A 17984-nucleotide genomic window follows, 5' to 3' on the forward strand; every position below is an offset into this window, starting at 1 on the left:
CAGGCTAAAAATTATGTTTAAAGGTTGTCTTGATCCATAAGAAACAAAAGATTAAAAAGGTGTTGAGAGTCTGAAGAAGTGAAACTGAGCTTTGACTTCCTGTACTTTACAGGATGCAGAGTGTAAATCAGAGGCTCTCCTCCCTATTTCACAGAAATAGGATGTATAAATTCTAATATATGATTTTGCACTGTAATTTCTTTAATTCATTTACAATTGTTGTACTGAATTGGTTCCATTTGTATGTCAAGAGGTGATTTTTCAAGTATCCTTTATGCAAAGTTCATGAGACAAAGAGTTTGACTTCCAGGTCATTTCTTTCCAGCAGCAGAATCACTAATAAAAAGTCTGTCATTGGTATGGAGTTGTTAATTGCTGATACATGGTACAGAATGTCGTCTGCCTCATTTTCTCTCAAAATGGTGTTACCCAGACTTGCAGAGAAAAGACACACTAGATACACCAGCACAGGAAAAGTTCTGGCTGGTATGGGTTCAGGATGTGGGAATTTTTATTCCCAGCTATGTTAGACCATCAATATCTCATCTGTATGTTAAGGACAGTTATGGTTCCCAGTTTTTCAGAGTGTACGAAAACCACTGAAGAAAAGTGCTATGTAAGAGCTAAGTGTTTATTTTATGTGCTACATTATCTTTTGTTCTAAGTAATAAAAATAATTTTTCCCCCAGGCTAGTGATACAAATCCCCAAGGCATAAATGAGTACAGTTCCTGTTCACTGTTTCTTATGTGCTTAGACATTCTTTAAAATTGAATGTCACTTAATACAAGAAGTCTAGAAAACTTTTTTTAAAAAAAATTATTTAGAGAGAGTTTTGGAAATACATTGCAGAAACAGAGCTGAAGCTATATATACACGTATATATATCTCATATTTAAACAAAACATGCAGTCAGCCGGTGAAAACTGCTCTCTGAGCTCCAGTTTTCATTTAATTGGGAACACAAACATGTGAAAGTTGAGGCTAGTAATTTGATTTCAAAAGAAAGCTGCTTGAGACAAGCATCAGTCAGAGCTAACAGGAGCCATATGCTAGATGTTTTATGTAAGTGATGTGGTCTTCAAAAAAAGTAGGAAAAGCATATTTGCTTTTTTTTTTTTTGAGCAGATCTTTCCTAAAGAAGTTCTAGTAAACCTTCTGTTCAACAGTCTAACAGTATTTATGTGTGTAATTGATGTTAATGTATTATATTATCTAGTAGATGCAAGATATTTGCTGTTACTGTGCATCAAAGAAGTTCATTGACTTAACTATAACCACAGAATGTGTGTAATTTCCCAGAGCCACAGGACAGACAAGATAAAATTTGGCAAATTAGAGCTTCCCTGAGTGAGGGGAGTTTGGCTTTCTATCACTAGGTCTGCTTAAAATATGTGCTAGCCTTTTTAAACAAGAGCTAGTAACAATCTCCAGCAGTTAGTTATGAGCACAAGCTATGGAGATCATTCTATCACAGCAGAGGTGAAATGACAGTTTCTTTGTCATAATGAAGAAGGTTGAAGAGCACTCAGTGGAAAAGAATAAGGCTTAACTCACGATATTCCCTTACAAACCAGAAAGGCCCTCACATAAACCAATATTTTTTAAGCATCTCTATTTCATTTAAAGCCACTTAAGTTATTATTTAATGGGCAATTATAGTAATCTTTGTAGTTTATTAAATGGTTGTCAAGCTCCCAAATATTTGCAAGCAGGGTGTGCGTTACCCTGGTATACTAACTATAACATGCTGTGCTAGAAATTGTGTTAACATTGAGGAGCCAATACTGAATGTTTTGTATTGAGGAGTTATGTGAAGTATAGTTGGTATTTCAGTGGAAATTCCTGTCCTGTTCCTGGTGACAAGAGTCCTACTGGCAGGGGCTCAAATTCAGTGCAGACGGAATGTTTTCTGTTCACTAACCTAGAATGCAATTCCATGCTGAAGGCCTCTTTAAAAGGAAGAATTGTGTGAAGTTACTAAAATCTGGCAAATTTTATTATTTCTTAGCTTGTACTTAGCCAGTTTTAAGTTAACATGTCCCGACTGGAAGTGATCACAGAGGTGGATTTCTGCAGGCTCTTGGCAGTCAGGGGAAAGGGATAGGCTGCTCCTGGACATGAGCAGAGCAACTGGTTTCTGAGTTCTTGTCTGAGCATATGTGGGCTGCAGAGCAAAGTTCCATGTATAAAATTCCTTGAGTCCCTTTACCACTTCAGGAAGCTGTTTATGGTGTTATGGCCCCTTCTCTACATCCTGAGTATCATTCTGGTTAGCTGTGAATGGATCATTCCCATGCAAGGGAAAGAAAGAGGTCTTCCTCCTGCTTTCCCATCCTGGCACCTGTGTAGGTGGCAGTGAGAGTGCATGGCTGGGAACAGGCACCGGGATCCTCCTGCCAGGCTGCTTCGGTTTGAGAAATTGCCAGGTTTTTGATGGTACAGATAGAACGATTAAGGAGTTGCTGCCCTTTACCTGGATGCCCTTAAAGCTGCTCTATCCCAGCAAAACCAGGACACCAGAGAGCCCATTCAGTGCCCCATGAACTTGGTAAGATTAAACCTCAGTTGTGGCCACTATATGCCAACCTGACATTGCACTGATCTTAATTTAGTAGTTCTCCCTAGGACACCCATGACACATAATCTTTGTGTTAAAGACAGTAGTTTCTTAAATTGCTTAGCTAAATCTGCATAATTCCTACCTTAATTCTGATGCTTCTTAGACATGAAACTAATCATTAAAGAAACTGATCCTCTATACAAAGTGTATGGTGACTGGTGATCAAAGTTGGTAAACTTATGTGTCTGGCTGATTACAAAGATTTGTCTCTGAACCAGTTTAAACTGACAGCACACATAATTATTAGTAAATAGCAATATAATAACTGTGACATTCTTTATCCATACTCAAATGATGAGGGAACAAATGGTGTTGCTCCCATGTCATATGGAAGCATATTTCTCATGTTTCCCTGTAAGCTGTGTGTCATCTTCTTTGCTGTTCTTTGTAATGCATGTGGCAGGAACTTTGGGTGTATTTGAGTAAAGAATGTTCAGAGGATGTTATATTTTAAGGTCGTAATTCTGTGGTGAGATAAGAATGAGTAGGATCTTGGGCTTCACTCTGTTGAAGAGAGAGGAATGCTGCTGTGCTGGGAAGGGAATGCAGCATTGATCTGGTCAGCCCTGATTAAGCAAAAGCAATCAGGAGATAGCATAGCACAAATGTGCTGCTTTTAATCATTCTTGTGTCATGAATAATGTGTATCACTGCTGCAGAGCAGATTGTAGAGCTTGTGATTGAAAAATATTGCTCATAAGTCTTGCTGAGACAGCTATGCAGTTTACTACTCTCACCAGTATTTTCCCACCAAAGTGCTGAGTATAATGCCAGAGTAAATGCATTTTGATAATCAATTTTAGAAGCCGCTGCTCTTGTTTAGTAGACATAATAGGAATATAGAATCAGTGGGGCAGATATTAGATCTTTTGAATTGAAAATGAAAACTTGAATTAATTTCTAGTAATTTGATTCATGATTTGATTACAAGGTGTTGCTCTGTGTCAGAAATAGGGTGATTTTTGTGACATTTCAAAGCCATTTAGGTAGAACTTAATCCCTGGCTATTGGCTGACCTGTGGCCAGAACAGGATTCATACTTAAGCACCCTTTGTTCTGTCTGTTACTCTTTATTACTCCTTTTCCACGGGCAAGAAAAATATTTTAGCCTGTTGGTTTCCTCTCTTTGAGATCACTGGGGAGCTGTTACCACTTGAAGAAGATTTACAGAGCAGAATCAGATTTATGTATTTGGATAAAGTATATTAAAATAGGCTTGTATATGTGTAGTCATGCTAGTATTATCAAATTGTAATTTCTCCCATAACTTTAAGATCTTTCAATGATTTTTTTAAACTGTAGGTTAATGAATGGTTTGTAAGACAACATGAGAAAAGTTACAACAAACTTAATTTTCAGGCCACCCTGAAACCATTAAAACTTCTCTTCTAAAAAATATATAGTTTGTACAAAGACATTGGGCATGTAGATCCAGGAGAAGTTTATTCAGGGTATCAGTCTTAAGGTATTTTGATGCTTTTGGGCCTCTAAAGAGTTCCGTGCTTTATCAGCTGAGTTAAAATAACATTCATTAATTTAGCAACATTTTTTTATCTTTATTACTATTAATAAAAAATACTATATCAAATGGAAATGGTGGGTGATCTATACTTTGAAAGGGGAGTGAAATTTCCCCTCTTATGTCCAGAGAAATATATGTGACTGTTTTGTTTGTGCAGTTACCTAGTAGGATGTTAAGAGGAGATTTTGCAACCATGAGTGCTAATTTATTGGCATTTTTCTGAGTCTGTCAGTTGTACCCTTCAAGAAACTATGTCTGCATAGTGTACATCTCCCATTTGCCGAGGTTCTCTGTATCTTAAGTTTTGAAATAAAGTGATTGATGGTTCTCCATTGTAAGAATTTTATCCCCAGCTCAATACAAAAACTAGAGATGTCTGAATTTTCACCAGCTGTATCTCTGCCTCTTTGTCCTATGAGCGGATTTTTTAACAAAACCCTTCATTGCACATCTTTTGTCTTTTTACAGGTGATGTATCACCCATCAGCATGTCTCCCATCACTCAGTCACAGTTTATTCCACTTGGGGAAATCCTTTGCCTGGCCATCTCAGCAATGAACTCTGCCCGAAAACAAGTCACACAAGAAGCACTAATGGAGCACCTAACCACCTGCTTCCCAGGTAACCTGTCATTAATAAATCATCAGTCAGATGAGCACATGTCTGCAAAAAGGCAGTTAAAGAATCCTCACTACCTTCTAGATGGGAATATTGACTAATCTGACATTCTAACCAAAAGTAAAAGGAGACATTAGAGTTCTAATCTTGGAACTTGTTCTTTATCCTTAGACATATAGAGAACTGAGTTCTCTTTGATAAGACCATTCAAGTGAATTTTGCATAGCAAATTCCTGACTTTATATAAGTAATAAAAATTACTTGGTGTACTAAACAACAAGATACTGGCTTGTTTCTTTTTTCAGACAGTATCAGAATAAGCTTGTTTGTGATTTTTCTCACAAAATAACCTTTTTTATCATCAGAGCAAAGGAATGCAGGGCTTCTTTAGTAACTATGGAGAACAAAGCATGACGTGTCATAGCCAGAGCAAACTCATTTCACCTTGTGGCTTTCAAGCAGGTTGTAGCTAACTCATAAGGGTTCTGCTGACATCATTCAACCAGTTCAAGTGTCATTGTCCAACCTCCAAAGGGGTAACCTCATGGAGGTCTCTGTAGAGACCTCCCTTCTAAAGACCAGGTTTCCCACACAATTGCATATCTTCCTTCACCTACAACAGGCTCTCAATGTGTGGCCTGATGCAAGCAGTAGAGTACAGTAACAATGATGTGCCTGTTTCAGGGGAGGTTATATTTAAAGTGAAAGGACTGTGTCAGCCTGCTTTCAGGGAGTTCTCAGATCCTTCTTGGACACAGTTCTGGCTTTTGCTTCTGTGTCACCCTTGCTTGAAAAACAACCAAAAAAAGACATCTCTCTCCATAACTAAACTGAAAGTTTTTGGAGAGCTTTGTGAACACTTGCTATGTTCACAAATGCTGGTGTACTGTTCAGAAGGTATTCTTGTCAGCATTTGATATTTATCAAATGGTAAATGGAAATTGTCTTAGATTAGAGATACTGTAAGACCACAAAAAGGGAATTGTTTAACAAGACTATACTCTTGAACATGCTGCTTTTCTACTGGCTGGCTGTTTCTGGAGAGGGTGAATCATGCAAAATGCAGCTTGTAGAGACATTTTGCATTGAGGCGCTAAGGCGCTGGGCAGAGGCTTACTGCTCAAGAGAGCAGAACTTTCTCATTTGTGCTTTGTGTGATCCTGGGCAAGATGTTTATCTATTCTGCGTCTGAGTTTACAGTTCTCTAAAGTAGTTGAGAAACTTCTCCATTGTACCTGTTTATAGCTGCAAAAAGTAGCTAATTAAAAATGCCTCAGTAGGAAAACTACTGATGCATCAGTCTCATCTAGGCAACCTAACCATAGCCATGTTTTGATGTCTGGAATTTTTTTTTGCTTACATTTTAGAACAAGAGTTACTTAAAGCCTTGAAATTTACATGTGTTTTCTTATAACTGATGCTGAGTTCTGAGAATTTAAAATATCATTCTCAATTGAGTGCTGTGTTTGGAATAAACAATTGTCTGACATTTAATAATTGCACTTTGAAAAAATACTGCAAGCATCTTTTGTAAATACTGGCTTTCTCTCCCTATTTGTAGTTTCATTTTTCAGGCTGATTTTGAAAATAGTGGTAAAAATTGTAAGGGTTAGAATGCGAAGAAGGCAAAGTTCACAATTGTAATTCTCTTAATTAATTTTGGTATTTTTTTTCCAAGTTATCTTTTCTATGTATGCTGTGTACTAGAAGAATGTCATAGATTGCAAGTATTTTTCAATTATTCTATCAATATTTTTATATAAACGTTGCATGGTGGAAATGATAATTTATTGGTGACATCCCTTGAGTTTCCTTGGGAGCATGATTATCAGTTCACTTGGTGTGTTATGCTATTCTTGTTAGACAGAGCCAAACATGAAAAATAATTCAACTGGCTGGATTATTTTGTAGACGTTGCTCAGACGAAGCCTGAGGCAAGTTAGCACATAGTCTCTTGCTGCCTTTTTTTTTCCACTAGCCATTAGCATGTGAATTTCTGAAGTCTGAGATTTAAAAAAAAAAAAAAAAAAAAAAAAAAAAAAAAAAAAAAAAACCCCCAAAAAAAAAAAACTGGAGCGCTTCACTTTCCAAAATGTAGAGAAAGGTATTTGAAGAAAGAAAATCCACCCTTTATTGTCCAATTTTTCCCCTTCACTAGAGAAATGCGTTTCTCTCTCAGCCACGACATATTTAATATAGCAAGCATACTCGTTCTCTCAGTGTATGATGATTATCCAAAAATTTTCTCCTCTCCAATAAAAAGAACTTCTTGTGCTGACACTTTTCACTTTTCTGCCCAAACCCCTGTAATAAATCAGCTGTAGCTTTTTGAACCTTTGTATTCTTTGTGGCTATTGTAAAATATCTGATGTCCTCTCATATTCTGATAGTCTATTTTTCCTAACTAGGTGCTGATGCTCTGAGGGAGAGAAGAGCATTACCACTGTAGGTGTGTCTGTTATTATCACATAACCTCTCTGTATCTCTTCCTGTAGCAGCACTTGTTTGCCTGTGTTGTTTGTGCTTTAATGAACAGATGCTTCACTGCGTTTCATGGTGAAGATAAATTTCCTAAGACCCCAGATGCTATTCTCAAAAGTGCCTAAGAATAATAAACCTTTTTCCTCAGTGCAGGGTCTTACAGTTGCTGTCTGGCCCTCTAGTTTGCTGAGCCATTGTGCAGGCATAAATCTGGGCCATGGCTCTATCTGAAATAAGGTATGCTAATTATTTATAACATCACATAGCAACCACTCCACATCTTTAACTAGTATTTCATGAGCCAATCAGAGTATTTCTTTTATCCCTTGTTAAGCCTTAGCATCAGCTCAGGAGAAAATCATTTTAGCAGATTTAACACCATTTAAGTACTACTTCAGATGTATTTTTCATGAATTTATTTTATTCAAGAAGTTTGTATTGATAATGCACATCTTATTTTTGTTATTTGTTGGGTTTTTAAAAAAGCAAGAGGGCTGTTCCTGCATGTGCTTCCATAATTCTAACTTAGAATTAAACAATGACATGTTTGTATAGCCCTGCTTTGTAATTTATTGACCATGGTTTAAATCCCATACATTAAATGTAAATCTTTGAAATCCAGTATAAGGAGCTAAGAATGTGACCCCTGTTCTGTGTTTGGCAACCAGACCTCTTATTTGTATGAACCTGGATGAAGACAACATCAAACCTTAATCTGTGCTGCCTTTAATAAGGCTATTTGTCTTTTTTTTTTTTCTTCCCTCACCAGTTCTGTCCACATACATGTTTAAATAATTTTAAGACTTTAAAAATTTTGGTGTAGAAAATACTTGTGTATTGGCCTAGGTTACTTTTGAAGCAAGCAGATTTCTGAAAACGGGCAAATTCCTCTGACAATCACCTTTATAACTTCACTCTTTAAATATATGAATTATATGTGTAGCACTTAAAAGAAGTGTCTTACATTGACTGAGTTCACTCTAGGTCAGTGTTCTTTGTGAGCAGCAAACAAGACATAATCTTCTGTCTGGAAGCTCAGTGGATGGCATAGTAGACTCTCTTGAGATACAGAAAATGTACATGTCTGATGATTCAGTGTCCAGACAGTTTCTGCTTTTGAATTATTAAACCACAACATAATCTTAAATAACACCACTGCTGTCATGCAATATTTTATGGGCTAGAGTCTGTAAGTCACTGGGGTTTTTCCCTTGTTCCTAGTTAATGGAGGAAGGGAGACCATAAGGAGACCTTTGAATGCAGGGGCAGGGGGTAGGCTGTGTATAGACAGTATGTGGGCAGACCACTTTAAAGAGGAAAGTCTTGAGAAAGCCAAGAAATCTGTATTCACTCTGGATCCCATTGTTCCTTTTTTAATGTCATTGCTCCTGTCTGCCATGCAGGAAAGCCTAAGCTGAGTTTGGGTCTGTTTCTGCTTTTGTAAGTACCTAAAAGAGCCTGGAATAAAACCCATAGCTACCCTTAGCTGACAGTGCTGAGCTTCCAAGATCTGCATCTGCTGTCATCCCTGCTGGCTTAGTGAACCACAGCATGGACTGTATGCTGGGAGTGATAAAAAGTGATAGGCTTCAACTCCAGAGAAAAGACTGACAATTAACTTACAGCATCATTGACTGCCAGGCGTGCTGATTTTTTTTTTCCTTGGTGTTTATCTGCACATTCTCCATTCACAGGAATTACTCAGTTAATGTAACTACTGTGCATCCAGTGTTTAAGGACTCACCCAACACATTGTAGCCCTTATGGTTTACTGGGTGAAAAATACATATTATTATTTTTACCATGTATTTGCAGTGCATTTTTGCCTAAATTGCTGTAAAACATCAGTACATCCATTTCAATCTCTTTCCCTAACTTTTCTCTAAGCTCCCAGCAGAAGTACTTTCATCCCTTTTATTTGTGTTGTGATGTTTTTGAAACAGTATGTTAAGAAAAGTCTTTTTAGTAAAACAAGGATGAAAAACAAGGTTCTCACAAAGGTAAGTACGTGTTGAAGTCTTTACTTGTAAGCTGAAAAGTGCAGTGGGTGGGGCAGGTTGTTGGTGTGGGGGAAGAGAGGTTGGCTGCTGGAGAGCAGGTGCATCTGACTTGGACCATGGTTGGACCCTGCAGTGCATATTCAGCATGGGATGGAGAAACAAATGAGCTTGAGTTCTGCAGTCATCCTCATCTTGTTGTGATGCACATCATAATGTCAAAGGGGTGGCCTTGCCCAAGCAGACACAGCAGCTCCACTGCAGGAATGAAGAGTTAGGTGACCACTGGTTGTTACAGGGATTGAAATCACTCTGCATGTTCCTGTGTGCTATCAAAAGCTCATGCAGAGGACAGCCTGCTTTGCCTCATAATCCATAGGAAACCCAGCCATTGTTTACTTAGTCCAGAGAGATTCAGAATTCTGGCTAGGGACAAATAGTCCTTTTTTTCCCCCAGCTCTCTGGATTTTAACTTTTCCCACCTGTTGTTGTTTCTGTCATGTTAACTCATCTGGAGGTTCTGGGGATCTTTGTTACTCTCACTCAGATTATTTCAGAAATTGTGGACACCTGCATGTAAAGGGAAGAAAATGCAAGTTTCTGATTCTCCTTTTTTGTTTTCTAATTTTCATTCTCATTTATGCTCTCAAATTGTATCGTATCTTGGCCTCTCACTTCCTGTGTCCACAGATGCCCCAATATTTCAGCCCTATGAACTGTATTAACTCTACCCCAGTCAAAACTAGCACGTCCCTGTGTACTTCTTCCTGATGCCTTTTGTGTTGTAACTGATTTCACTCATGTCCATGTTGTTCCTAACCTTTTGCTGTTTCCATTTAAAGATTTTAGTGATGGATATGAGTAGTATGGTCATGTCTCTAAGTTCAAACAACACTCAAAGTCAGACATAAGAATATGTTGCCTCCAACCCACTTGTGAGAAACAGGATGAGTTAAGGAATTAGTCCAAATTCTCTTTTTCTTGTTGCTTTTAGTGGGTGTTGCTGTCACAATGAAATCAGAGTCTCCAACCTTTGACGTGTTGGAGAAGAGTTGGTGAGCAGACACTGTGTGCTCCTGGAGATACTGTGTTTGGGGGAGGTACCCGGGCTGAGATTTCTCAGTGAAGTGTTTTTGTAAAAAGTGTATGCTTCACTGAAATGTTTTTGTATGCATTGAAATTCTGTTCTTCAAGACAGAGTTTGACTTGACAAGGTCCTGACCACCCTCATCTAAATTGGCCAGGATTTGAGTAGAGGTGCTAACCAGATTAATTCTCTTCCAGACTAAGTTGCTCTCTGAGTCTTTTATTTTTCCTAAATTACTTTTGTTTAAAACTAAGACCCAGAATAAATAATTATAACTTTTTCTAAAATAGAGCATCCAAATGTTTGGGAAAAAAAAGTCTTTAATTCTAAAAATGTAAACCAGACTAGTACTCAGAATTAAAATGCATTTTAGTTAAACAAAATTTATTGATTGAAGATAGCTTTTTCTACTTATAACATGGAAGAATTTAAGTTTTTTCTTAAGCATAAACAAACTTTTTAAAACTATCTTGTGAACTAAAGTTCTTTTTTCCTTAGCTGTAGATAGAATTTACTCCTATATACAGCATGCAACTTAGTGTTTTATCTAATGAAGTATTGAAGACTTGGTCAAGCACCACTGAATCCAGCAGGTGCACTGGTAATGGGAAGCATCTGGCTCACAGTGCCAAGTCTCCCATATGCCATTGATGTGGGGTAGTCGTACTTGTCCTTCTCTCGGTATGCAATACATGCACTTAGATAGTGTCCCACACGTCTCACCTGAAAAATAAGGATCTCTGAGAAGCAAATTTCTAGGAGCTAAATCTCTAACTTCCAGCCTAATGGAAAAGACTTTCTGGGTAAGATGAACTGTATCATTCAGGATGTCTCTGTTTTGAAGCAGCTGATGTAGTTGAAACATTTTAATGGGAGAGCAAATCAGTTAAATCAGGTTTGTGATAAAGGGACAGTTTGAGGAACTGCTTTTTTTTTTTTGTGTAGTATTTTGTGGGAAAAGCAGCTTAGGCATCCAAAGTAACAAATACCTATTGCTTTATATGTGACAAGGCATTATAAGTATAGTTCTGGTGAATTTGGATATAAATGCTTTGTTGGAAGAAGAATAAAAGTAGAATATTTCCCTTGACACTCTGATTTTCGATGATTCCATCTTGTAGCTTAAGGTCACCTGCACACTGGAAGTGACTAGAAGTTCTCTTGGGGGTTTTTTTTAGCACTTTATTAATGGCCTACTATTTAATTAACAATTGATATGTCTGAAATGTGGGAGATAGGTGGAGAAATAAACAGAGAAGAGTATGCCTAACAAAATGCTTTATGTTTGTTCAGCATATTCCAGCTTGCACATTGGGAAAACTAGCTTTTTGTTGGGAGGAGGAAACCAGAGAGTCCTACACAGTTTTATGCATTTCCTGATACGTGTTTACTGTTATTTCTAGGAGTTCCAACACCCAGTCCAGAAATCCTTCGACATACTTTGAATATGCTTGTACGGGAGAGGAAAATATACCCAACTCCGGATGGCTATTTCATTGTAACCCCACAGACTTACTTTATAACACCATCTCTCATAAGAACTAACAGTAAATGGTACCATTTGGATGAGAGGATACCTGACAGGTCTCAATGTACCTCTCCACAACAAGGAACTATAACTCCCTCCACCTCGGGATGTGTCAGGGACCGGACACTACCCAAAAACCACTGCGACTCCTGCCATTGTTGCAGAGAAGACATGCACAGCATGCATGCATCTACCCTACAGAGGAAATCAGCAAAAGACTGTAAAGACTCATACTGTCCTCCTTCATTATGTCAGGTCCCACCTACTGAGAAAAGTAAAAGTACTGTCAATTTTTCATATAAATCAGAGACACTCACAAAACCTAAGGATGTAGAAAAGCAGTCTAAGAAATTTGGACTCAAATTATTCCGATTAAGTTTTAAGAAGGATAAGACCAAACAGTTGGCAAATTTCTCTGCCCAGTTTCCTCCAGAGGAGTGGCCGCTAAGGGACGAGGACACCCCTACCACTATACCTAGAGAGGTAGAAATGGAGATTATTAGGCGCATTAACCCAGACTTGACTGTGGAAAATGTCATGAGACACACTGCACTAATGAAGAAACTTGAAGAAGAAAAAGCTCAACGAAGCAAAGCAGGGTCTTCAGCTCACCACAGTGGACGAAGTAAAAAGAGCAGGAATCACAGGAAGTCTCATGGGAAATCGAGGTCACACAGCAAGACCCGGGTGTCCAAAGGAGACCCATCAGATGGCTCTCATTTGGATATACCTGCTGAAAGGGAGTATGAGTTCTATGATCCCTTGACTCGATCCCCACGGGAAGGCTGTTTTATTATAGAACACAAGGGAGATAATTATATAATGCACAGCAATCCTAACATGATTGAATCTCACTTTCCCATGACACCAGAGTGGGATGTGTCTGGTGAACTGGCCAAAAGAAGAACTGAAATGCCTTTCCCTGAACCTTCCAGGGGAAGCTCCCACTCCAAAGTCCATCGGAGCCACAGCCATACACAGGATAGAAGATCAAGGAATGAGCGGTCCAGTAAGGCTAAAGAAAGGTCTAGATCCATGGATAACTCCAAGGGACCTCTGGGCTCAGCTACTTTAGGCACACCTGAAGATATAGGTGAAGGCTGTAGCCCAGATGACCAAACAACTAGCCAAACCTACATTGATGATAGTACCTTAAGGCCATCTCAGTCGCTCAGTCATCAAAGGGCTCAAATTTCATCTGCAAGCTACAAAGAGACTTGCATCCCTGAAAAAGCCGGTGGCAGTGTAGAAACCCCCAGTTCTTGTAGCCTATTGGAACAAGGCAAGCCTACGGAGAATTTGCCATCATATAGTGAGCTCAACTCCTGCACAACAAAATCTGCAGTTGATGACTATTTTCAGTGCAACACATCCAGTGAGACTGTGCTTACTGCTCCATCACCACTGGGAAAGAATAAAGAGGATCACGATACACTAACAGGGACAGATGGGCTAAAAAAAATGACTCCCACAGAAAGACAGTCTCAACATATTGCTAGGGAGCCTGGGGTGCACAAGGAGGAGTCCCCAAAGGGCCCAAGCAGTGGTACAGTGATTGCTGGCCAAACTCCAGAGGTGATTGCTAATGGGCGGCTGGTTCAACACCATAACACTGAATCAAGCAGCCTTGATAAAAGGAAAGAAATATTTAGCAAGGATACACTCTTTAAGCCTCTGCACAACACTCTTTCTGTGAATAGTTATCATAAGTCTAATACCCCTCTGCTAAAGCCCCATCAAAAGACCCCCTCTGACACATTGCCCGTCAGATGTGAGAAACTTGAACAAGCGATGGTAACCTCAGTCACACAAGTCATGCCTGTTTCTCAGAGACAGCAAGAGACAACCGGGAACCAGGAGGCCTCCTTTGACTACTACAACGTATCTGATGATGATGACTCAGAGGAAGGAACCAACAAAAATGCTGAGGAAGAAAAGAACAGGGATGACGTTGGTACGATGCAATGGCTCCTAGAGAGAGAAAAGGAAAGGGATCTACAGCGAAAGTTTGAGAAGAATCTTACTCTTCTCGCCCCGAAGGAAACAGAAAACAGCAACAACCAGAGAGCCACCCACTCGGCCCGCCTGGACAGCATGGACAGCAGCAGCATTACTGTGGACAGCGGGTTCAACTCTCCACGGTAGGACTGTCACATTCATTGCAGCTTTACAGACTAGGAAGTTCCATTTATGCTTTTATGGGTATGTGATATTGGTGACAGAATGTGGGGCTGTATTTAAAAATTTCACACATTTTCAGACAGTGTTTTTTCTACAGCTCTGGAATCCTCTGTTCAGATGTGTGGGTTTCCCACCATACAGTAAGAAACCAATGGCCATTTGTGGCATTGACTCTGTATTAGTTCATTTTCTGTTTGCTGAAAATCTCCCTGTATCCTTTTTTTTCTATATTAAACTTGTGTTTGCTTTTAGAATAAAAGGGATGAGCTCCTGCATACTCTTCCCTTTCCCTCTAAGATACCATCAAAAAGACTAATGGAAAGACTAGGCATGACCAGGTGGCATAATCTTATTTGTTTTCTTCAAAAATTTTGGAAGTGTATCTAGTCACCATTTCAAACTGGTGAGACTGGAATAGCCACTACAAATTAAAAGTGCTCAGGATGTTTGAACTTCATATGTGACTTAGCACTGTTGAGAGAGAGGTGCCTTGTCTAAGATACTTGGAAAGAGAGTCCAGATGTTTGTGTGTGGTGGTGCTGGCTAGTAATTACTATTCCAGGGATTTCAGGCGTCATGGAAGTCTCCGTGTGCTACAAGTCTTATAAATATAGGGAGGAGAGAGTTGTTGCATTCCCTGCCCTGGAGATTTCAAAAGTTCATTTCCAGGTTAAGAATCCTTTATGCTAGCCTTCTTCCTTGTCTGTCTGACCTTTGGCAGTCCTTGATGGAATGGAGCATGACCTGTTTTGTTAGCCTGCATAGCAACTCATCAGAGTTCAGAACAAGGACTCTAAGAACACAGAAATAATTTACAGTAGTAGTTCTCTTAGAGTGGCTTACTTAAGCTTAAATTATTTATTGCCTGTGTTTAAAAATAAAACCTCCAAGAATGATTTTGTATTATGTGAAAAAACTGGGGGGTTTTTTTGTCACTTTTTTATTTTCCCCTGTAAATGGTGTTCTTGTTCCTTAGAAGTTTATATATTTTTTATATCAATAGCAAACGCTCTCAGGCATGTGAAGGATTTCCTGTTTCTACACAGGACTAAATTTCATTTCAGTTGAAGTCCTGTCACTCTGGAAGAAATTCCTTTGGATTTGATAGTTACTCCCACTTATGTTAATGACAAGAGAGAAATTAGAGAGCCTAATGCAGCTTGCAGTGATGTATCAAACTAGAGCAGGATTCTAACAAATGTATATTTTTTTCTGAGCAAAAAAACCTGAAAAATTATTTGAGTAAATCATACCATTAACACTGAGTCCACTCTAAAAAAGAAGCTTGAGAAGGCTTTGAATTTATGTTATTGATTGTTCTGCAGATGCCTGACATCTTTCTCACATAGAACTGTTGTATGAAACTGTTTGCACTTTTCTTTTTTAAACGTGATGTCTTCCAGTAGTCGAAGTGCTATACTTGCAGTCAGTTTTTGTGGGGGAGTATGTTGTGGTGTTTGCTTCTTGCTCAGCCGGTCTCACTCCAGACTATGAGAGTCACCTCCAGGACAGGGTATCAGCTGGATTAAAAAGCAGTTCTTGTACTACTGTTTTGTATGCTAGCTGCATATCAAACTTGTGTTTCTGATTAATGCAATGGTAGGCATTTTCTTCCCTAATTATTACACAAAAGCTAAAATTTCTGTTTATGTTAAACTTGGCTAGCAAGAGAACAGGATGTGGTGAGCATACTGGATTTAGTGCTGCACTACCACCTTGTTTAAATCATAACGGAAACAGATGAGCAACTTTCAATTACATTTGTGTTCCACAAATCCTTTTTTTTTTTTCTTTAATTTACTGTTTACTTATTAACAAATGCCATTTTTTGGCAAGGTCACATAAAATAAGCTTAAAAAAACAAGCCAAAGCATTCTGTTTTAGTACTTTGTACTCTGTTTGGGTACTTTGTTTGGGAGAGTGGCATATAGTCAGGATAGGATAGGATAGGATACTTCAAAGCTTTTTCATAAGCTTTGCATGAAAATTATTAAATGTGGTGATTTTGCTGAGTTTGGGTCTCTTCTTCACATAAGTCTCCAAAATAAATTGAACTGAGGATGAATTCAGCCCTTTGGCTAAATTTACCATGTTGTTATTATTATCCCACCTTATAATAAAAAATGTACTTGACAGCCCTTTTCCAGGAAATACAGAGTAGCCATCCAGCATCCATCTGGTGAGATTCAGCCAGGTGTGACACTGTCCTTCAAAAGATGCCACGGGAAGAATATAAGAACAGGTTGTGCATATAGTGATGTTCCTCAGGTATATTCTTCTAGCTTCCACTGGTTATGTAACTCTGCTTCCTGAGGTGGGGTGGTATCTTTTCATTCAAACTGAAGTATGCAACATTGTTTGGGGAATCAAAATTACCAATTTCACACTATAAAAGAAAAAAAAAATTTTAAAAGTCTGATAAATTGAAAAAAGGACAGTGAAAAAAAAATCAGAAAGAAATGGCTGCAGTTAAAGAGATTTGTAATGGTCATTTGACTTCCAAAGTATTTGTGTGCAAACTGTGTGAAGATATTAATCATCACTGGGGAAAAAAGGCCTCACAATTTTTCATGCATTGCTTTTATGCAAGTTATATATAGTAAATGTTAGCTGTCACGATTAATTTTTTTCCTTTATTTTTAGTGCTTATATAATACTGTTGCTCCTTTGTCACCTAAAGAAAGCTAATTTTGACATTACTCTGCATGCAAAATTTTCAATGCAGTTTTTATGTATACATGTTGTAATGGTCACTTTGTAATATCAGACTTGAGCATGTCTGAAGATCTGGAATTGGTGGTCCCAAAAAGAATGATACAATACTAAATCATCTCTGAAAACTAAGATTTGCATCTATTTTCATTAAAAAGCAGAGGGAGAGAAATAAAAAAATGAGCAAGAGAAGTGCACCATACATCATTGCAGCTCACAGGAATCATGTAGTCTGTGTGTCACCCATCATAGCTCTTTGGAACTGTGGACAATAAAACAATCACTGGCAGAAGAATATCAGTACCATCCATTTTGACCCGTTTAAAAGATCTATGAGAGTTCTCCTAAAAGCCTCATTGATTTTCCAGACTCAGTTTAAGATTATTTAAATCTGTCCTGACGACTAGGAACAGTGTTTTTCCTTCCCTTATGCCATGCACTGACACATTTCTCCCCTGCCACATCTAAAGCTGTGCATTCCTACTCTTCCCTTGATGCTAGGACTAATTTTTTTTTTTTTTTTCCTTAGGGCTAGTATTTAACTGAGTGCAGTCCCTGATCTGTCTGGCTGCCTGCAAGGCTTAGTCAGGGATGCAGCAGAAACATGTGGCAGGGTCAGGTCCACACAAGGCAGGCAAGAGCTACCCCTTTCAGTAGCAGGTAAATTTAGGTTGACTTTAAACTGACTATGAAACTTTTGTCATTAGTATCCTTGTTTCTAGTGCTTATTTAATAACTGCATTCAGTCCTCTAAATGTATTCCGTAAGCATCTCCATAGCAAGTGGTGATGTCATTTTACAAAGAAGTAGGGATACAGGTGAAGGATACATGATCAGGGGGCCACATGGATGTTTGAAAACAAATCTGTTCGTGAACAGGCACACATTATTTAGAGATCAAAAATTATTTAATAGTGTAAGGAGAACAGAAACGGCAGTACTGATAAAAGTACCCTTAGCATGTCATGGCTGAGCTTTTTAAAAGCTGTAGACTAAAATACAAGCTTCTCTGCATTCATAATTAGATGTATCATTAAAAGGCCTAATATTTTAAAGTGTTAAGTGTCCTGTTACTCTTGTGGTTAAATGATATGTTAGAACTAAAGGAACATTGTCCATTTTGTGAATGAAATAGCCGCAGTAGTTGTTGTCCAGGGCAAGATCACAGACCAGGCAGTTAAGATTTCTCATTGTCTTGGTAAGTTGCAATCTCTCAGCTGCAAAGCGTAATTGAAG

The 17984-nt window shown here is 38.5% G+C and overlaps 1 protein-coding gene across 4 annotated transcripts in view; it reads left to right on the plus strand.

Moving 5' to 3' along the window:
• STOX2 (storkhead box 2) overlaps positions 1 to 17984 on the plus strand; it is a 143412-nt gene that overhangs the window by 119162 nt on the left and 6266 nt on the right. For all 4 annotated transcript variants that reach the window (XM_041395717.1, XM_041395719.1, XM_041395718.1 and 1 more), the window contains exons 2-3: positions 4613 to 4765; positions 11731 to 13996. In XM_041395717.1, the coding sequence (XP_041251651.1) occupies positions 4613 to 4765; positions 11731 to 13996 (2419 nt within the window). The remainder of the gene's footprint in view (positions 1 to 4612; positions 4766 to 11730; positions 13997 to 17984) is intronic.

This window comes from Onychostruthus taczanowskii, unplaced genomic scaffold (assembly GCF_017590055.1).
Source record: "Onychostruthus taczanowskii isolate IOZ18803 unplaced genomic scaffold, ASM1759005v1 scaffold12, whole genome shotgun sequence".
NCBI classification, from domain to species: domain Eukaryota; kingdom Metazoa; phylum Chordata; class Aves; order Passeriformes; family Passeridae; genus Onychostruthus; species Onychostruthus taczanowskii.